Source organism: Canis lupus, chromosome 9 (assembly GCF_003254725.2).
Source record: "Canis lupus dingo isolate Sandy chromosome 9, ASM325472v2, whole genome shotgun sequence".
Taxonomy (NCBI): domain Eukaryota; kingdom Metazoa; phylum Chordata; class Mammalia; order Carnivora; family Canidae; genus Canis; species Canis lupus.
In genome coordinates this window covers 46229283-46250429 of record NC_064251.1, presented here as the reverse complement: position 1 = coordinate 46250429, position 21147 = coordinate 46229283, and the positions used below count along the sequence as shown (strand labels likewise).

Genomic DNA, 21147 nt, shown 5'->3' with positions numbered 1-21147 from the left:
GAATTCATCAGCACTTGCCCTGGAGGCGATGAAAGTTTACACATAGCTGTCCTTTGTCCACATGCAAATGTGAAAATACGGGAAGCTGTGTATTTGCCAGGTACCTTGCTACCAAATTGAAGTGTCTTTTTCAGTTCACCCAGTATGTTAGCAATGAATTTGGGAATTAGGGATGTTACCCTCATTGGAAGAAATTTCAGACCTTCCTTTGGGTATTCTGTTTCCTTAATGTTGGTTAAATCCCTCAATAATAATATGAGATGTTAAAAGCTCTGTTTATATTTGCTTCTACATCAGTAACGGCCATGATTAATTATTAATTAAAGAGAAATTTAATTGGCATCTAACTGAAATCGTGTTATAAAAGTCATAGAATCAGGGACTCCTGGGTGGCTCAGCGTTTGAGCATCTGCCTTCTGCTCTGGGCTGATTCCAAGGTCGCAGGATCGAGTCCCACATCCGGCTCTGTGCACGGAGCCTGATTCTCCCTCTGCCTGTGTCTCTGCCTCTCTGTGTGTCTCTCATGAATAAATAAATAAAATCTTTCAAAAAAAAAAAGTCATAGAATCAGAAGAATTTAGAACTGGAGGAACCTTTAAAGAGTTTGTAGCTCAGCCTCTTTGTTTCACAAATGAAACAGTGGCCCAGACTGGCTGAACCCATTGTTTGAGACTGAGATCTCTTACAGGGCTCTCCTCAGCATTTTGCATGGTCATGGTGGTAAGAGACCCACAGAGCCTTTCAACCGCAATAGGCCTAAATGAATGGTCTTTCCCACCCTCGTTCGCTGAGGAAGATAAAGGCCCGAGGCAGTAGCGCAGGGCCACACAAAGTCCGCAGACACAGAATTCCACCTCGCTAAGCACAGCGAGAGAGGGTCTGCGGGCTTCTGTAGCAGGATTTAATGCTTTTCGGAGCGACCTCCGCCCCTTCTGGAGGAACTGCAGCAGTTGGCAGGACGCGGAAAAGCCATTTTTGGCCTACAGAGAGATCATTTCCTTAAGACTCCTATTTGGACGCAGGAGTGCCTGGCACATATGCCAGGCGGGCAGATGGCCACAAGCCCACCTGTCCTCTCCCTACGGTCAGACAGATGGCGCGGCGCGGCCTGGAGGGCTCGCCCACTCTCGGGGAGGGGGGGGGGGGCTTCTACCTGCTTCTGCCCCGCCCCCCCCGCCCCCGCCGTGGCCTCGGGCTGGGGAGCAGAGGGCAGGTGCGGGGCGTTTGGTCCGTCGGGGCTGGTCCCGCAGGGAGGGGATGCGTCCGCGGTGACGGAACAGAAGCCCCGGGAGTCTCGGCCCCGCCCGCCGCTGCCGCGGCTCCACGACGCTCGTGCAGGGCGCAGCGGCGGAGCCCTCGGAACCTGGCCGGCCGGGGAACCCGGGGCAGCCTCGGGCCCAGGGGCGGCGGCGGCGAGACCCCGCCCCCCCCGGCCGGCCCGCGCCTATCGCGGCCGCCTGCCTGGTCACGCGGAGGGCCGCGCTGCGGGGTCTGGGCCGAGCCCGGCGGCTGCCGGAGTCGCGGCGGGCCGGGGCCGGGGCCGGGGCCGGGGCCGGGCGGGGGCCGGGCGGGGGCGGGGGCGGAGGCTTGAAATAGGGGCGGGCGGGCCTCGCCCGTCGGGAGTCGCGCGGAGCCGACCTGAGCCACGCCGAGGGCGCCGAGCGCGGCGACCGCCCCCGAGCACCCATGCTGCTGACGCTGGCCTGGGGCTCGCTCTTCTTCCCCGGGCTCTTCGCGCTCTGCACCTGGGGGCTGCGCCGCGCGCGCCCCGCATGGAGCGACAGCGACTGCGTGATGATCAGCACCAGGTACGGGCGAGGCCCCGCCGGCTGCCGGGCGCCGGCCCCTGCCCGCCCCTGCCCGCCGCGACCCGCCGGCGCCCGCCCCTGCCGGCCCTGCGCCGCGCCGAGGGCGGAAAAGGGGGGCGACAGGAAGCGAGGGGGCTGCCTCCCTGGTGCCTTGCCCCTCGGGGGCGCTGGCCAGAGCTCTCCAGGACCCCGGAGTCCGCCCCGGGAGGGAGAGGGAGAGGGCGGAGGGCGCCCACGCGGCGGGGACCCGGCGGGGAGCCGCTGGCCCACGTCTGCCAGCTGCTTCGGGGCCGGGAGCGCGGCGGCGGCGGGACCCCGTGCTCCCCGCGCGGCCGCCCGGGCTTTGGCATTCACGCTGGCCGCGGACTGCATTTCCACCCCTGCCCTCTTCTTTTCTGCCGCACGTTAGGCTGGTTTCTTCGGTGCAGGCTGTGTTGGCCACCGGGTCAGGGATCGTCATCATCCGCTCCTGCAGCGACGTGATCACGGACAGGTAACCTGCGATGCCCGCGGAAAGCCGCACGAACGACAGCGCTGAACTCGTTCGAAGTTTCCACATTTGAGCGGCGCAAAGGCGCTGGTTCTTTCAGCACATGCTGTTGGGTAGCTGATTGATGGGCAACCTTGAGCTCCCTAATTAGTATCTCTTCCTCTCCTTACCTGTCAGCCTCGCCCACTTAGGACTGAAGACGCGCTAGACAATGACAGGGTCTAAATCTGATTTAAGGTGGCCCATCGATTCAAGCTCTTTATGAGATAGATACCTAAGAGTGAGAATTATTTGGAGGTGGGAGTCTGGTTTGTGGTTCTTTTAAATGACTTCACCTGGATCCTGCTCTGGAGTATTCTTTGGCCAACGTATGCCCAGTGTGGTTAGCAGAGACCCTCTATGGAAAGGAACAAATCCACCAACCCTTATTTACAAGGGCTGCTCCTGTCTTTCCTCTGGATTTGCTAAAGGCAACGAAGAGGCTTCTAGTGCTTTCAGAAGACTGACCTGTAGGGGAATTAGAGGTCAGTCCAGAGGCGGGTCAGGAAATACACATCTAGTGAAACAAATCATAAAGACCTGGATGGTCTACTTTGTATAGTGCTTAGATCTGGGCAACTGTGAACACGCCCACCCCGCCCTCCGCTCTTTCTAAAAAGCTTTTTTTTTTTTTTTTTTTAATTTTTATTTATTTATGATAGTCACACAGAGAGAGAGAGAGAGAGAGAGAGAGGCAGAGACACAGGCAGAGGGAGAAGCAGGCTCCATGCACCGGGAGCCCGACGTGGGACTCGATCCGGGGTCTCCAGGATCGCGCCCTGGGCCAAAGGCAGGCGCCAAACCGCTGCGCCACCCAGGGATCCCTTATTTTTATTTTTATTTTTTTTTTAACCTGTCTTCCTAGAACCACTCTTTCTCCTAGTGGAAGAGCAATAGTCAAATGTGCAGGGAAAGTCTCACAGCCTTTCCTAGTCCTTTAACTCTTGTTGATTCTGCAAAGTGTCCTGCTTTTTACCTGTTGCAACTGGAATGTGATGGGAGCAGGAGCAGGATATCCATTTCACTGTGGCCTGCAAATTTAATGTCTGGATTTTTTTTTTTTTTAGTGTCTGGATCTTATTTGGGATTAGTCCTGCCTCTGTGACTTTTGTACATTTCTTTCTACGCTTCTTTTTAGACAAAACCAGCTATCAGCAATGAATTATAGATGCCAAGAGAAGATAGGTCAAGTGACTTTGCAGGCTAACAGCAGGGCTAACAGCATTTGCTTGTCTGGGTTAAATTTTTATTTTCATCGAGCATTTTCTGATCATGCATCAAGGTCCCTCACTGTCCCCAGTTTGTCATATCAGACTTAAAACCCGCCTCCTTTGCAAAGATTAAAATGACAATTGTGACTTCACAGCATTTTTTGAGCTAATATGAGGGTAAGCAGCAGGCACCTAGTATACATTTCAGAAGATATTTGCGAATCATTAACTGTCAATCCTATATAGCACCACTGTTGTGTTTTCCCCTCAGAAGCTCTGTATTTTTAGTGGTTTGATCATGGTAGGACATCTGAGTTTGCTTTTGAGGTTCCTCCTTTTTTGTATCTTTATGTCTTAGATTCTCTACTTACAAAATGGAGATAGACACATTTCTGTGCCCTCTGCCTTTACATGTATGTGTAAGGATGTCTTAAAGGCACCTAGATCATCTTTAAAAAAAGGCCTTTTGGGGCACCTGGGTGGCTCAGTGGTTGAGCGTCTGCCTTGGCACAGGCCATGATCCTGGGGTCCTGGGATTGAGCCCCATGTCAGGCTTCCCACAGGAAGCATGCTTCTCCCTCTGCCTTTGTCTCTGCTTCTCTCTGTGTCTCTCATGAATAAATAAATAAAATCTTTAAAAAAAAAATGTCCTTTTGGGGCTCATATACTGTACACTCTACTATTTTTCAATCATATGTGGGTTTTTTTAAGATTTTATTTTTAAAAAAGTATTTATTTGAGAGAGCATGCGCAAGTGGGAAGAAAGGCAGAGGAAGGAGAAGCAGACTCCCCACTGAACAGGGAGCATGATGCGGGGCTCAATCTAAGGACCCCAGGATCATGACCTGAGCTGAAGGCAGAGGCTTGGCCGACTGAGCCAGGCACCCCAAGATTTTATTTATTTGAGAGAGAGAGAGAGAGGTCAAGAGAGAGAGATCGAGAGAGACTGCACATGTGCACCTGTGTCCCAGTGGAGGAGGGGGAGTGGCAGAGGGAGAAGCAGGCTCCCCACTGAGCAGGGAGCCTCATGTGGGACTCTGTCCTAGGACCCTGACATCATGACCTGAGCTGAAGGCAGACGCTCAACTAACTGAGCCACCCAAGCACCCCTATTATATGCCTTTTCATTTTATGCTTTCATATAGATTATATATATACATATATACACACACATACTTTATGCATAATTTACAAATTATATGCATAATGTGGTATAGGACCAAAGATTTCAGGAGATTCTTAAAGGAGTCCAGATCCCTTAAAGGGCCAACAGTCATAGCCCCAGGCATAGGGGTTTTAAATACTTATATTTGGATAGTACTTTTTACATTGGAAAGGACTTGCACACTTCTAGTTTTTTAATCTGCACAATAACTTTGTCAGGGAAGTAAAACAAGAATTATTATCTTGATATTACAAAAGAAAGTTAAGTCCTAGACTGGTGGGAGTTAAGATTCTAATCCAGATCTCTTGTTAATAAGCCTTCAGAGAATTCTACCTATCAGCCCCAATTTCAGCTCTCATTGGATTGGTACTGTGTGCAAAATATTAAAACCCCAGGCTCCACTCAAGGGAAGGAGCCGGTTATATTTCAGTTAAGCTTTTAGTAGGTTCTTCATAGTTATTTTACTTGGAATTGCTTCCATAAAGCAATGGATGGGCAGTAGACTAATTATCACACCTTTCTGCCTGAATGGAACCGGGCTAATTAATTCACATACAAATATGTTATATTTGCATTTATTTACTTGTCTGCTTGTTTCATTACTTCTTTTTTTAAGATTTTATTTATTTATTTGAGAGAGATACAGAGAGAGCACAAGCAGAGCGGAGAGGGAAAAACAGACTCCCCGCTGAGCAGGGAGCCTGACATGGGGTTTGATCCCAGGACCCCAGAATCCTGACTTCAGCTGAAGGCAGAGGCTTAACCAACTGAGCCACCCAGGTGCCTCTGTGTTTCATTGCTTCTTAATGATTTAGTTGTGCTGTGACAAGTGTGGACTCAGTCCGGAACAGAAACCTGAATGGTACCCTCTCTAGAGTATATTTCCAATATTGCAGTGCAGTGGACTGGCTTCTTAGGAAATCACCTTTGACAAAGTTAAAAACAAAGATTTGAGGTTCCTAGGCATAGCATGCAGAGTCTCTGGGCAGAAGAGCCTTTAACAAGCACTGCAGGTTAGACACTCAGGTAGTTTGAGAACCATGAAACCAAATTGTTTCTTTTATCTGACACATGGATGCTCAGTAAAAATGTGCTGATTGAATGAAGCTAATCCTTCTCAGCAGAGTGTATAATTTCTCTTCTGATTTTTTTTCACATTTTCTATAGAACGATTATTTCTCATTTCGGAACAAAATTGTAGAAATTGGAGACTTTCTGGGTGCCCTGGGTGGCTCAGTCAGTTAAGTGTCTGCCTTTTGCTCAGGTCGTGATCTCAGGGTCCTGGGATTGAGCCCTGTGTTGGGCTCTCTGCTCAGCAGGAAATCTGCTCCTCCCTCTCCCACTCCTCCTCCCCTTTGCTCATGTTCTCTCTCCCTCAAAAGAATAAATAAAATCTTAAAAAAAAAAAAAAAAAGAAATTAGAGACTTGTAATCTGCTCTGGGACTGTGATAAACAGGGATTTAGACTCAGCAAATATTGACTCAACCCCCTTGGACAAGTAAATGGGAACACTGTCTTTTGTTCCAGCCTCTCTTCTGGTATCTGACTGCTGTTAAGGTAACCCTTGAGCTTTGGGCTCATTTCCAGACATATTTTTCTTAATGAGTGGAATTGGGATTAGCTATAGAATTATACAGAAAAAATGGTCAGGGTAGCTTCCCAGGAACTCCCTAAAGTGGAGTGGCAAGCAGATGCAAGAGGAAACTCCCAACTGTTGAGCAACTAAGTGGAGTTAAACTGGAAATATTGGATTTGGCATTTGGAATACCTTCAAACCAGTTTCTTGGTGGAGCACTTGAATCATTTGTAGAGGTTTCTATTTCAAAGTTAGCTTATATCACAAAATACCAGAAAATCCATTAGAAATGAGTAGCTAAATCAGGGAAGTAGTGGCCAATAGTTACTGAAACATGGTGCCGAGTGAGTCCCAGCTTTCTTCCTCTGACACTCATTAATTTGCCCTGTAATTTAAACAACAGTTTAAAGCTGTTTATTTTTCCTTATTTATCACTGCCAGCATCTTCAACTGTAAAGCGTTGGGAGTAAAAATAGCTAGTCAGGTACAAAGCTGAAGGGGATGTGTTCAAGAAGAGGTTGGCTTTGAGCCTTCATAGTTGATACCCATAATCATCTCATGGACGGTTCCTGTGCTTTCTTTTAGGCACTGGCTTGCCCGAGAGTATGTCTGGTTCTTGATTCCGTACATGATCTATGACTCCTACGCCATGTACCTCTGTGAGTGGTACCGAACCAGAGACCAGAACCACAGACACTCCCTCACCACTTTTCGAAACTTCCTAAGTAAAAATCGCCTCATGGTTGCGCACCACGCAGTCATCCTGTTTGTCCTTGTGCCAGTTGCACAGGTATGACCTTCCAGAACAGCCACCAACAGACTCACTCACTCATTTTCTCCTGTGAAGCTGGTATCTTGCCCATTACAAGTGTGGACTGTCCCTCTTTCCCTTCCCCGTCCTCCTGCACCCACTCTTGTGTGCCAGCAGCAGCACAGGAAAATCTCCCAGGCAGATCCTATAGAAGACAATGCAATGTGAAATGTTCATGATCTTCCTTACCGTTTTCCTTTATGCAATCCCCCAGCCCTCTGTGATTCCCTAGGCTCTGTCAGACTCTGTCTTCAGTTTATAAAATATAAAAACAGTATAAAATACAATACTAAACAACATAAAAATTGTTTTAAAAAATGAGAGTAGCTCAGTCAACTGGTTATTTGCTGTAACAGTGCCAAAGTACCATATGTGCTCTTTTGATGTCACTAAAGCCCCCTCTCAAGGCAGGTAGCCTTCCAATTTCTTCTCGGGTCCATTTTCCCACCTGGTGAGGAAGAGAAATGAGACTGCAGAAAGGAAATTAGTAACTCCTGAGTGCCTATCAGGTGATAAGCACTGGGCTGAAAAGCTCACAGCTTTCTACTAATAATTAGAAGTTATTAGAAATGATAATTAGATACTACTAGCCAGACAGGAAGAAACTGGGGCTCTAAGAGTTTACTTATTGTAACTTACTTCAGTGGTAGTGACAGAGCTGCTATTCTGTGCTATCCTGTTTTCTTGACCAGATAAAATGAGTGGTGGAGTACATTACATTCTTAAAAGAAGTTTCCCCTGATTGCTTTGGAACCCTGACATCTAGTACAGGGCCTGGCACATATTTTGTTGAATTAAATTGGCCAAGTGCCCTTGGCATGACTAAGTCAGATACCCAAAAGTAGGCTACAGGGTTCTTCCAGCTGACATTGAAATTCAGAAAAAGCTTGGTGTGTGATGCAATCAGCTGATCTCTGAGGTTGCCTCTGGGTCCTAGGGATTTGACCCCCGGAGGGCTATTGCTATGGAAGCAGCAGAGAATTAACTGTCGTCCTTGGTCAGTTAGCATTTCCCTTTCCCTTCATGGTCTCTCATGGTTACCCTTTCCAATAGCCCTAGTTAGAATTTTCCTTCCAGTGGTTCCTTAACCTCTAGTTCTTATTTCTCTTTTTTCCCCCTTTTCCTCTGCAGAGGCTTAGGGGAGACCTTGGGGACTTCTTTGTTGGCTGCATCTTCATGGCAGAACTGAGCACTCCGTTTGTGTCACTGGGCAGAGTCCTGATTCAGGCATGTATGAATGAAATGGCGGTGGTGTGGAGGAAGCCGGCTCTGCTCTTCCATGGCAGGTTGTGGGGCTTGGAGAAATCCCTTAGTGCTTGCAATAGTGGGACAGGAGACCCTTTGACAGACTAAAGGTCAGTTGGTCTGAACCTGTGGGGATGAAATTGTACTTTTGATTCAAATTTGATATGGCTTTTTATGTATTTTTTTTCCTGGCCACAGATTTGTGTTTTTTTTCTTTTTTGTTGAATCCACTGTTCCGTGTACCTGTTGGCTGAGTGGCTCAGGCCAAATTCAGTATCATGGTTAGAAAAATGCAAGCCTGTGTGCACATACAAATACGCAGTACTCCCGTCAGCTTTTCCACAAGTTTTGGAAGACTAGACGCTTGGCTTCACTGCCATGGAACTTGGGCTAGTGGTTCCCTGAAGGCACAGCCTCTTGGTAACTGCATTTTCCTCCCCTTTATCCTGTAGCTAAAGCAGCAGCACACCCTTCTGTACAAAGTGAATGGAATCCTCACGCTGACCACCTTCCTTTCCTGTCGGATCCTCCTCTTCCCTTTCATGTACTGGTCTTATGGCCAACAGCAGGGACTCAGCCCACTCCGAGTGCCATTCAGCATCCCTTTCTACTGCAATGTGGCCAATGCCTTCCTCATCGCTCCCCAGATCTACTGGTTCTCTCTGCTGTGCAAGAAAGCAACCCGGCTCTTTGACACCGCCCCAGCCAAAAAGGATGGCTAATTGCTCCCGGAAGTCAGGCAGTGAGGGTACCTCCTCACACCAGCTGCCTCCTCCACTCAGTATTCCACGGACCAAATTGTGCCCTGGGTGGCCTCAGCCTTTTGAGTATTGAATGATAAGCAGATAGATGGGTTTGTTTTTCTAAAGAACATTCATATTACTTCCCTCTTCTAACCTGCCCCTTTTGCAAAAGCACTTTTTTCTAAGTAACAACAATTGGATCCTATCAGACCTCCATTGGCAGCAAGGTGGTTTTAATGCAAGCCCAAGGATCTTTCCTTGGGTCCCACCTCAAGGGTTCTGGGAGGTAGAAGCATGGGGTGTGGAGACAGGTGGACTAGGGTGATAAGTGTCTGGGTACCCACCTGGCCCTAAATATTTGGTGGCTACCCACCTTTCCAACCACTCAGGGCAGTATCTACGCTTACTAGGCCAGCAGCAAGTGATGACTTGGTTCTTGATAAGTTCTCTCCTCGTGATGTTGGCCCAGGAAAATCATTGTAGGTAGGTAGTTTTTTACTGTGTACTAGATAACCCATTGGTCCCATGCCTTATCCTGCCATCCAGGTGCCAACATTGAACTCCTATGTCCACTGACTTCCATTCACAAGTCTCACTGGCACGGGGGTAAGAGGCAGGGAAGGGGACCTGAAGCACATGAGTAGGTGGGGAGGCTGATAGCTCAGCGCCATTGTAGGCTGACTTGGGAAGACCAGCATCAAACTTGTGAGCTTGTTGTAAAGCCACAAAAACTATTCCTTTCTTAGCATGTCCCCTCAAACCCAGCTTTCACCATATCCAGACACACAGGATGCTGTTAAAAACTGTAGGGGTAAAGTGACATGGTGCCTATCAAGCTCTTTCCTGGGTAACCCCACTCTTTGACATTGTCCGTTTCATAGGACATGGAAACGGGCTTCTGTATTCCAAACTGTGAGAGGTCTCATCCACACTGCCTCCCAATAAGCCAGAGCTTGTGTTCCAAAGCCTGTTCTTAAAGGAACATACTGCCACTTTGCCACAGAAGGCTGGAGAGTAAGAGTGCGAGAGAGCCCTGGCCAAAATACATCCTGTGGACTGACTCACCTACCATTTGCAAACAGGATCCTCTGGTGCCAATACTAATTATTCCTCATCTAGGATGGGTTTTAGAAACTGCTACCAAGAAGGTTTTTTTTTTTTTTTTTTTTTTTTAAAGTGGTAGTAAAGATCTAAATGTTTTAAAGTGCCTTTTAATTCACTGTTTTCCGTGAACTTTTAAAGTACTGAATGTGTGTCTCAAATTCTATTTCAGTCTTTAATAGGTGCCATTTAAAAAATGTCAAATGCTGTAATTTTTTTTACCATTTTTGTTTACTGTCATATCTTTATAAATCACCCCTGTGGTGATTAAATTGCACTAATGTTTCCTAACTTCTTCTCATTTGTTAAATACATCAATACCGACAGCTTTTCAGGCCCATTCTGTGACCTGACTGGACTCCTTGTTGCATGCTTTGAGTCTGGTCTGTGTTCACATCCATGCAGCTGGCAGAGTGGAGTGTGGAGGGCTGTGGTCATGCTTTCAGCATTCAGGAGGGCCTAGCTCATACGTTACTCTAATATGTTTCTGGGGTTCTGAGAGTACATCATAGGTCCTAGTGTTCAAGCCCAGTGATCAGGTAACTCTTGGTTCAATCTTCCCTTCCTACGTGAATCCCAATTAAGAGCTAGGAGGGAACCAAAATAATGCCTCATTTTGAGTGAGGCTATGTGTATGAAGGTGATGGGACATATCCGCTACCCCCCTTCCTTGCCTCCCAAGCCAGTTCTACTTCTGTGATATAAACTGGACACATTAAGTTCATTTTTTATGCTTCTGTGTACACCACTGCCTGCTCCCACTCACTCTTCAAAACCATGACAACCCACCCCAGGCAGAAGATAATTACACCCGTCCTTTAGATCCATCTCTGCTGTGTTTACCAGACTTAGTTTTCACAGCCCCTCCTGGATCCACTGAATGGAGTTGACTATATGGCAAAAGTCCTCAATTTAGAACACACTCATTTTCTTGGGGTTATTAGTCTATTTAATTTTCTTGGTCCAATGCTTTCCTTTTACAGTGCTGCAGGCTTTTTGGGTTCAAAAGTCACACGGCTAACCAGTGACAAGTTATTTTCCTTGCTGCCCTTTCCAAGACCCCACAAAATGACTATTGAAAGAGGGTTTCAGAGCAAAACAACACATACCTAGCAATTTTTCCACTTGGGTGGTTTCACCTTTGGACTTCTTTGCCAAATTCTAGGGTGGATAAGTCCAGTTATGAAAATGTCCCTCCCAGCTTGCCTTGATCTTTAAGACCCTAGCTGTGCCCAACTGCAGAGCACATCTAAGCCTAGACTACTGACGAGACTTAGAGACCCGATCAAAATCAAAAGTGAATTTAATAATTTGTATGTTACAACCTAAGAAACTATTTTCTTTACAGTTACTGCCATATACTTTTAGCTTGTGTACAATTTCACATCACCGAAAAGCTTGTGTTTCTCAGCTCGAGCCCTTAGAGCCCCCCACCAAGGCAAGGCCCAGCTGTTTCCTGGTCTACAAAAGTCAGAAGTTGCTGATCTTCTGCAGCAGGGTTTGGCGCCGTTCCTCAGGGCTAATGTTCTCAGCGATGGACTTTAAGAAGCGCTGCTCATTTACCTTCTGGAGCAGGGAACTACTAGAAGGATTAGCCTTGCTTAGGGTTTCATAGCAGGTGAGGATTTCCAAGGCCAAGACATACAGCGGCTCGCACACCTCGTGGGGGAGCATGGCCATGATGTGCAGAACGTGACAGAATACCTGGGTATAAAAAAACAGGGTTTCCTGGGTCAGGTCCTGTTCTTGTCCTTGAGCCCAAGGGCCAACTGACTGTATCATCCTAACGGAGTCCAGGAGATTGGTCAGACTGTTACAGAGAAGCCTGACTACATGGCTCCAGCCTTCTATAGGAAGCCAGTTACGACAACTCTGGCTGCAGAGAAACTGGAAAACTCTCAGCAAGAGTACGGACAGCTGGAGCTCCGGGGCAAAGGGCTTCAGGTTGAGCAGAGGAACAAATTGAATATATTCCAGGCTATAAGGGACATGTAGGAGTTGTTTCTCCAACAGTCTCCTGGTCAGCTGGTAAAGGTACTGCCACTCTTGGGAGCTGCACCAAGGCATGACTTGTACCAGGGCCACCAGAAAGCCCTTGCTGAACAATCTGACCTCTTCAGGGTTACCCACATCTACCACCAAGAGGGACAGCATCTGCTCAGAGATGCTGCTGGAAATGTAGCAGCACTCCATCCAGGCAAGAAGCCCTGTGCCTGGCCCATACCCAGGGTGGGCCTGGGAAGTCCATTCATCCTCAGAAAGCTTGCAGATCTCAAAAAGCGTGGCTGGCACCTCACATTTGAAGTGGCCCTCAAAGAGGTTCTTCATCCTCAGGCGCACTGTCCAGTCGAGCTGCTCCAACTTCCGGTGGAGCCAAGACAGGGACTTGATCCAGGTGTCTGGGGAAAATGTCTCAGCATTAGCCAGTACGATCTCACAGAGGATCTCCAGGATATGGACCACCAGATCCTTCCCATCCAACAAGAGGCACCGTTTCTCCTTGGGGAGCTGCCAGTATTTGCTGAAGCAGTCCAGGAGCTGGCACAAACTGAAGATGAGGGGGAATGGAGAACAGGTCTGGAGCCAGTATTCCTCTAAACATGCATTTGCTTCAAGAGTCTGGAGGAAAATCTTCAAACTGAGGTCTACCTCTTTGACATCAAGCATCAAGAAAGGCAGGACAAACTCCTTTAGCACCTCATGTGGCTCAAGAAGAGCAGCAACCGGGATACCCTGGGGCTTCACAGGACTCACCAGGCAGCCCAGGAGCTCCAAAAATTGTTTTTCTTCCTTAGGTGTAGAGAACTTTGTCCAAACAGTTTCTTTGAGGCATGACACCACAAAGGTAGTAGATGCATTTGGATCCTGCTCTTCGGTGAACCTAAGGGCAGGGAAGGCAGAGAGAATCTGAGCCAGGAATTTGTGGGTGCCAAGGTTGACCACAGCCATGCTGCACATTTTCTTCACTGTGATCTCCGGGTGCAATATTATCAGGCGGGCCACAGAAGCCACCGCTTTAGCTAAGCCCTGTTCAGAGGCACTCTGCGCAAGCTGGTTAAAAGTTGTGTTGAGGTCCTCCTGAAACCCGTCCAAGTAAGCCAACAGGTTCTCAGAGAGACCCTTCCGCCCCCAGGAAAGCAGGGTGCCTGAGAGGACTTTATTTTTATCTGGCAGCGAGAGGTCTGCGTAGCATTCCAGGATCAAGCCAATCACTTGTTTGATCTGAGATTCAGGGATGGCTCTGTCTGTCGCAGTAACTTCCATCACTGTTTCCAGCAGCTTTAACACCAAGTCTGGCTCTCGGAAGAGAGCCCAGTTATTAACCAGGCAGGCTAGCCACTGGTCTGAGAAGGCCCACTTCTTCTCAGAAGCAAAAATGTAGCACATTTCCATATGCCGGTCCATCTTCTGCTCAATGATGGCCATGGCAATCGAGGCGGTGATGTCCTTCTCAAAGCCCTTATTCTTCAGCACCCTGTTTGTTTTCCTCAGGAAGTCTTCGACACACTCTGCTAGCTCTGAGACCACCTGCCGCTCCTCCTTAGACAAGCTGGTAGAATCAAGGTAGAGCTTCAAGTTCTGGCTGAAGGAAGTCAGGCTGTCACACAGCCGGTAGCTGTCATAACTTGTCCCCTGGCTGCTGTTGAGCATGGTCTGCAGCTCCTTCCCCCACTCCCGCAGGAGGCTGCACATGAACTCAAACCCAGTGAAAATCGTCTCGCTTGGAAGCTTGGCCAGGGAGGTCAGGCTGACGTCCCGTTCTGCCTCCTTTACCTTCTCTACTAGTGCCTGTTGGTAATACGGGTTCTGGGTGTCCGAATTCCACACGGAGATCACTGTGGCCAGTTTGTCCAGATACACAGTTGCAGACACTTCCTGGGGGTCATCCTCCATCAGTGCAAATACTGTTAGCATGTCTGCTAAGTTGGCTAATGCGCAGCATTTCATCCCTGGGCACAGGATTCTATTTTGGATTTGCTTTAGCCCAGTGAGCAGCATGGCCAACAGGGGCATAGTGGGACACACCTCTGGGTCTGACTTAAACCTCTTTGGAGGATGGGAGAACTCATCTGAAGAAGACAAGTACTTATGGGCCATTGTTCTAAACTGGGAGAGCAGAGGATCCTGCTGATTGCCTTTGTGCTTCATCATTTCCCACCAGACACTGAGGAAAAAGGCCACATCCTCTGAAGAAGTGTCAACAGACATGTGCTCCAAAAAGCGCTCTAGTTCTGCATGGCAGATGGTGGTGGGCAGGGCCATCAGAAGCTGGATAAAGAGTCCAGAAGCTTCCAGAGACTTGAGCAGCTCAAAAAGGACCGTGTGATTGATGGTAGGGATCATGTTGCCTACCGAGAAGAACACATCTTCCTGCCACCGAGTGTCAGTGTCTGAAGGGGTGACAGGGTAGGGCTGAAGAACCTTGGCCCAGATGATGATCAGAGCTTTCTTCTTCCAGGCAAAGGGCTGGGAGCATGTTGTGGCGGAGGAGATCTCCCTTAGGGCCTCCACAATGGGCTGCCCAACATGTTCCCAGTCAGACTTTGTCAGTTCTGTCAGTGCTTTGGGGTGGAAGAGCTGCTCGGCAAGCAAAAAGCCCCCATGCAGAATAGTCATTTCTTCACAGATATTCAAAGGTCCTGCACAGAAAGAAGCCGCACAAGACAGTGTGGTGAAAAATCTTTAAAATAGTTAGTAGAGGCTAGACAGAGACATCAGTTGGTAGGCTGGCTGTCATCACCAGGGTTAGAGATGATAAGGGTTCTAATGGGGAAGAAGAGATGGCTCTAGCCACTGTAGAGCTGGAATCAAAAGGACTTACCTAAGGAATATAAAGGACTCTCAAAGTCTAGCCTGGATTTAGAAGACAATGGCTATCACTGGAGGAAGAGAATCAGAACAGCTTTGGGGGGAACACTGTTCAGTTTTGGTTATTTGGAGTTTGAGGTAGAACATTAAGAGAGAGATGTCCTCCAGCAATGGAAATGTGGGGTTGATGCTCAAGAGGAGAGTCAACCCTGAGATGTGACTCAGGGAGGGGTCTGCCTAGAGGGGATCAATGGAACGAACAAAGTGAATGAGATTCTGCAGGAAAACCATGTGTAAAGGAAAGGGCTAGGCGCTCCAGTAACGGATGGGCCAGCAGAGGAGGTGGAGAGGAGGGGTGACAGAGGGTGCGTACTGTGCAACATGGCAGTCAAGCTTCTGAATCATGATTCAGCCTAAGAAGGGAGGGGCCAGGGCTGAGGCCGCAGAAGCAATCAAACAAGTCCTGCCTTCCCCCTTTTGTCTTACAGTCTTCTTACAAATTTCAAATGTTCTGCCTTTCAGGGAAACAGTTTACCCCACAGCTCTTTCTGTCAAATAGAACAAGCTACCAAATGCTCTGGTTCTCTCATAGAAACCAAGAGGTAGACATAAAATATACTTAGTAGATTAGGAAAGAAAAGTCTCTTCTCCAGTAAGCCCTGAATCAACACTTATCAAGGAAGGCATCTGGGGAGGTTTAATTAGACACAGCTTTAAATCCTAGTTCAGCCATCTAGAAGCTAGAGCTTCTCTGAGCTTCCCTTCTGCATCTGTGGGGAGAACACAGACTTCATACTAGACTGGGAGGATCAAGTGCGATATACTAGTCACACCCTGAGTACTGAGCTAGTTGTTCAGTGTTAGCCCCCAATTCCTCGTTCCCTCATGCCCCCAAGTACATATCTTTCCCAGGAGCCAGCAAGAGAGAATCTTGATTTAGGAGACTAAAAATGATCCTGCCCTTCAACTTTAAGAGAGCAGCAAAAGGCCAAAGGATCAGCACTCCTATGCAACCAACTGGTGAAGGCAATCCACCTTGGCTCCTAGTGGCCTAGGCAGACTCCCAGGAAGATTAGATTGCTGACAGGTCTCACTGGGGATTCTGGCTTTTTTTTTTTTTTTCTTTCTTTTTTTTAGCTCAGGCTGCTCTCCTAGGCCCCCAAAATATGTTCTCTTATGACTCTGTAAATTTAATTTTGTTGCACAATCAGCTCAGCTGAGATGTTTGTCCCCCAAAACCTATTATTCCAGAGACAGTATGTTCATTGTGCTACCAGAAGGAGTAAGTCCCAGGAGCTATTGGTGAATAGCTGGGCAAATCCCAAGTGTTTTTATCACAACTGGATAACAGGCTTGTAGGTGCCCACTCCAAACCTTTATTAAGCGCTTACTCCGTGCCAGGCACTGTGCAAGAGCTCTTTTAATCCTCAACCTTTTGAGAACCATTCTGTTTCAGAGATGGGACCACTGAGATTCAGAAAAATTTGCTCAGGATGTCCCAACTATAGTGTAGTTGGGGCCTGGGACGGAAATCACCACAGCTCCAGGGCTCCAAGCTCTTGAGCTCTACTGTTGCACCACTGAAGCCGTGGCTGGGGGCAGGACTACAACATTTCTCCACAGCCTGTTACTGGCACACCTTGGGGTGCCTCACCTCAGCTCTCTGAGAACAGCCTCCTGCATGACCGGCAGGGTGGGAGGCTGGACAGGAGTCACCATATACTAGCTCCCCGCTCCCTTCTCCCAGGCTCTGCCTGTGAGGATTCTGAATCAAACGTGCCCCCTCGGCTCCTCGGCCCTCCCCACAACTGCCGGTCGGCTGAACCCTACCCGACCCTGTATACACGTGCTCTCAATCAGACGCCCCCAACTGTGTGTGGTGGGTATGCTATCGTCACCCCCGTTTTATCGATGAGGACCTCATGGCAGAGGACGCTTGCCCAAGAGCTCAGCAGCGGTTAACTAAGCGAAACCGTCGGTGTATCCTTCTGAGCCTGCATTTTCCAAAGCACGTGCACGAGCCCTGTCCACTCTGAGGAAATCTAACCTCACATCCGCTTGGCCCTTCACGTGGAAAGGCGCCCCGCGGGGGGCAAGCCGCGGGTGGAGGGGCGGCGGCGCCGCGGCAGCGCCGGGCCTCCCGACCCCCGCCGCGGAGGACACCCCCGCCCTCCCGAGCCCTCCCCGACCCGGAGGTCTCCCTTAGCCCGGGCCCGCTCTGCACCGCCCTGGCCGCCTGGTGCGGGACGCAGACCACGAGGGCGGAGGACCGAGAGCGGCGACACCCACCTAGGTCCATGGCGGCGACGCTGCGGGTCGCGCGGGCCGCCCCTCCCCCCGAGGCTCCGAGTGAGACGCAGGCGCCACGACACAATGGGCGGCTCCGGGAGGGCGGGACAATGGGCCGCGCCTCAGCCCCCGCCCACCATCTCGGCTCAGGCTCCGCGCCGCCGTCCGCAGGCCTCCCGCCGCGCCGCGCGCACGCGCAGAGCCCACCAACAGGTCCGCGGCGCCCAAGCAGCCCGGCCCACAGCGCCCCCTACCAGCCGAGGCCTCCGCCAAGCCAGCCGGCAAGTGGACCCGCGCTTCCCTTCGGCCGGGCGCGCCCCGCCCCGCCCCCAAGCCGCGGTCCCCACCTTCCCCTTGGCCCGCGCCGCTGCCCTGCTTCTGCCCCGCCCAGCGCAGCCCTGGGGGATCATCCCCACGGGATCACCCCACTAGCTCCGCCTCGGCTCCGCGTTCGCTTCCATCCAGTAACCCTCGGGATCCCGCGCTTAAGGTTCACCGCACTGAACGCCCGCCCCAGGCCGCCCACTAACTAGCACAGACTGGCGGTTCTGAAAGGCCTCCTCCCGGCACAGCGCAGCGCCCCCCCAGCACACTTCCTTCTCACGGGAGGACAGCATCCTTAATTTTCTGGCATCAAAGGCACCTTTGAAATGTTACTGGTTGCCCTCCCCAGAAAATGCACTTTGCTATCCAGAGCAATAGTGGCGGAGATCCATTCCAGTGGGCCTTAGTTTCCAATCTGTACTTTATAAAAACACATTTGACTCCTGAGAAAACACATACACAAACATCCTATGTTCTTCTCACACATTACCCTGTCTTCTTTGCTCCCATTCCCTTCCTCCCAGACCTAATCACTAGCCTCCAGTGTTTCTAATTCTCCATCCTCCAGCTTCCAGTGCCAGCCATCACCCAGAAAGGACACAAGGGCTGGGCCTCAGCACCCCCAATGTGCCAAGTGGAGTTTGAGATGGCCTGTGCTGCTATCAAGCAGTTGAAGGGACCTGTGAGTGATCAGGAGAAGCTACTGGTGTACAGCTTCTACAAACAGGCCACCCAAGGCGACTGCAACATCCCTGCCCCACCTGCTACAGATGTGAAAGCCAAGGCCAAGTGGGAGGCATGGAACCAGAATAAAGGGATGTCCAAGATGGATGCCATGAGGATCTATGTTGCCAAGGTGGAAGAACTGAAGAAAAAAGATACTGGTTAAGGAGGACAGAATATCAAACACAATGAAGTAGCATGGCTCCTCTGGTAGCGAAAAGGGTTTCTTAAAAGACCAACGGCTGAAACGTCCTGAAACCATAACCACCATAGCCGAGACACATCAATAAATCACTTAAACTGCAAGAGAGTGTTAATGGAAAGCTGATTAAACTCCAAGTGACAGAGTTCTGGGGAGGTGTTCAAAATATATAAAAAAGCAGTTCTCCAGGGAAATTCCATCACAACCGGTTTTATGATCCTAAGAGTTCCCAGCTTTCCTATTCCAAGAGTATATGCAGATACTTGGCAGGAGTAGAAGGGCTGGGGGGAAGATCATGCTATGAAAACGCCCAAGTTTTGAGGTCAACAGATCGTTCCCCAGAGGCTTGGCCTTTGGGGAAAGGGGAAAGAAGAGGCTGAGGCCCCTTATCTTCAGGGATTGTCTATTCACTACTAACCCAACATTACTGAGGGGAAAGGGGCTTTGTCTTTCAAAAAGCTAAAGTCAAGTCCTACCAAAAGCCCCTACTAGAACATAGTTCTGATGAAGTTAATATTTTGAGGGAAGTCAAACTTTTAGTGAAATAACTGATGCATGACAACACAGCAGAGAAACACTGGAGCGTATGGTTTCAAAATCCCAGTCTCTGACAGCCTCATCGAAGGCCATGCAACCCAACTTTTCTTGGGATTAGTTCATAGTTAATACTGGTTTCTGTACATATGTCTGTGGGACAATATGTACATAAATGTAAATGAGTTTGTTTCAGAAGCTCTACAAAACCCTAGACCCATGCAAGGGCCAAAGTGCCTGTGCTCAGCTTCCATTCCTTAGTGTTGATTCTCACCGGGGCATCAATGTACTGGGATATGGTGTGCTAAATGCTATTATTAAAAACATTTCAGGGCAGCTAAACCACTGAGGGTGGCTCAGCAGTTTAGCGCCGCCTTCAGCCCAGGGCCTGATCCTGGAGACCCGGGATCAAGTCCCGCATCGGGCTCCCTGCATGGAGCCTGCTTCTCCCTCTGCCTGTGTCTCTGCCTCTCTCTCTATCTCTGTGTGTGTCTCTCATGAATAAATAAAATCTTAAAAAAAATAAATAAAAACATTTCAGAGGAAAAGCCTTGCAGTGGCATGGGACTTCAAAAAATACTTTTCCCCAAAAACTATTTTCATAAATTGTGACATCAGGTCAGCTCCTGTTCATGAAAGGCCATTAAACAATAGAAACAACAACCATAAAGACTTCATAGGACAAAGGAAACCAAATCTCACCAGATATCCTTGAGCTCTTCTGTTCACATATTTGCAGGAAGCTGCTACAGACTAAGTACATCACTTGAGAATAAAGTACCCCTGGGACATCACAGTAATTAAAGAACTCTTGCAAGTTGGGTAAGAGTCGTATTGCATAATGGTGTCTCTCTCTCTCTCTTTTTTTTTTGGTATCTCTTCTTTGGAGGATATTACAAGCATATTTTGATGCTTTTAGGGCTCTGATTCACATTAAATGTGAATTACTAGTAAAAATAATAATGGGACATCTTGCTCTGAAATAATGGTGTCAACTTAGGTGCTGTAGGTATAGTCATACCATTCTGTAAGTGATTATAAAACCTGACAAAGTAAAAATGCACCATAGGTAGGACTGCAGAAAGCAACTGTAGGATATAGTATTAAGAAATACATAGTATACACAGTATGCTGAATTTTGTGGGGAAAGGGAGAAAATAAGTATATTTATCTGCTTAACAAGTAGGAGCCAGGGGGAATGAGATTGATAGGAGCAAGACTTTTCAAAATACACTTTTTTTTTTTAAAGATTTTATTTATTTATTCATGAGAGAGATGCACAGACACAGGCAGAGGGAGAACCAGGCTCCATGCAGAGAGCCTGACGTGGGACTCGATCCCAGGACTCCAGGATCACACTCTGGGCTGCAGGCGGCGCTAAACCGCTGTGCCACCGGGGCTGCCCAAAATATACCTTTTTTATATTGTTTTGATTTTTGTATTATCGACTCTATGTTACCTTATAGAAGTCTGCTGCAAGAGTATTTCTTGGGGTGCCTGGATGGCTCAGTTGGTTAAGTGTCTGACTCTTGGTTTTAGCTCAGGTCATGATCTCAGGGTCAAGAGATTGAGCCTCATGTTGGGCTCCATGATCAGCGTAGAGTCTGCTTAAGTTTCTCTCTCCTTTTCCCTCTGCTCCTTCTCCTGCTCATGTGCACTCTCTCTAAAAAAAATATTTTTTTAAAGATTTTATTTACTCATGAGAGACACAGAGAGAGGCAGAAATACAGACAGAAGGAGAAGCAGGCTCTATGCGGGGAGCCTGATGTGGGACTTGACCCCGGGACCAGGATCACGCCCTGAGCCAAAGGTAAATGCTCAACCGCTGAGCCACCTAGGTGTCCCAACTCTCTCTAAAATTAAATAAAATCTTTAAAAAAAGAGTACTTTTTGGTTAATTATTAAGGCCAGAGTAAATTTCCTATGGACTTCCCAAGGGAAAGGTAAGAAGTCTTAGCTCAAACTGAAACTTCCCATGGTGGATCAGCAGTTGAATGTCTGCCTTTGGCTCAGGGCGTGATCCCACAGTCTTGGGATCGAGTCCCGCATCAGGGTCCCTGCAGGGCGCCTGCTTCT

The 21147-nt window shown here is 48.8% G+C and overlaps 3 protein-coding genes across 7 annotated transcripts; 2 read left to right on the top strand and 1 right to left on the bottom strand.

Moving 5' to 3' along the window:
• The first annotated feature begins 1580 nt into the window (after window positions 1-1580).
• On the top strand, window positions 1581-10481 carry TLCD3A (TLC domain containing 3A). 3 transcript variants are annotated; one of them, XR_003147089.3, is made up of 6 exons: window positions 1612-1808; window positions 2218-2301; window positions 6876-7080; window positions 8233-8328; window positions 8799-9572; window positions 9971-10481. XR_003147089.3 is itself a non-coding variant. In XM_025476200.3 (5 exons), exons 1-5 carry the CDS (start codon window positions 1687-1689, stop codon window positions 9066-9068), a joined length of 777 nt encoding a protein of 258 aa, XP_025331985.1. In that variant the 5' UTR covers window positions 1612-1686; the 3' UTR covers window positions 9069-10481. The 3 variants fall into 3 exon arrangements, 2 of the variants coding, with proteins under 2 accessions (XP_025331986.1, XP_025331985.1); XM_025476200.3 differs by having other exon boundaries at window positions 8799-10481; XM_025476201.3 differs by lacking the exons at window positions 6876-7080; window positions 8799-9572; window positions 9971-10481 and having other exon boundaries at window positions 1581-1808; window positions 8233-8290.
• Window positions 10482-11475: 994 nt separating this feature from the next.
• Window positions 11476-17418, bottom strand: GEMIN4 (gem nuclear organelle associated protein 4). Of its 3 annotated transcripts, none has more exons than XM_025476194.3 (2): window positions 17289-17418; window positions 11476-14830 (listed from the first exon to the last, which is right to left on the bottom strand). In XM_025476194.3, the coding sequence occupies exons 1-2, from the start codon at window positions 17296-17298 to the stop codon at window positions 11661-11663; spliced, it is 3180 nt and encodes a 1059-aa protein (XP_025331979.3). In that variant the 5' UTR covers window positions 17299-17418; the 3' UTR covers window positions 11476-11660. The 3 variants fall into 3 exon arrangements, with proteins under 3 accessions (XP_025331979.3, XP_025331980.3, XP_025331981.3); XM_025476195.3 differs by lacking the exon at window positions 17289-17418 and adding an exon at window positions 16919-17031; XM_025476196.3 differs by lacking the exon at window positions 17289-17418 and adding an exon at window positions 16654-16769.
• Window positions 17297-18641, top strand: LOC112677596 (uncharacterized). The gene is made up of 2 exons (XM_025476204.3): window positions 17297-17569; window positions 18181-18641. Exons 1-2 carry the CDS (start codon window positions 17297-17299, stop codon window positions 18499-18501), a joined length of 594 nt encoding a protein of 197 aa, XP_025331989.1. The 3' UTR covers window positions 18502-18641.
• Window positions 18642-21147: the final 2506 nt, after the last annotated feature.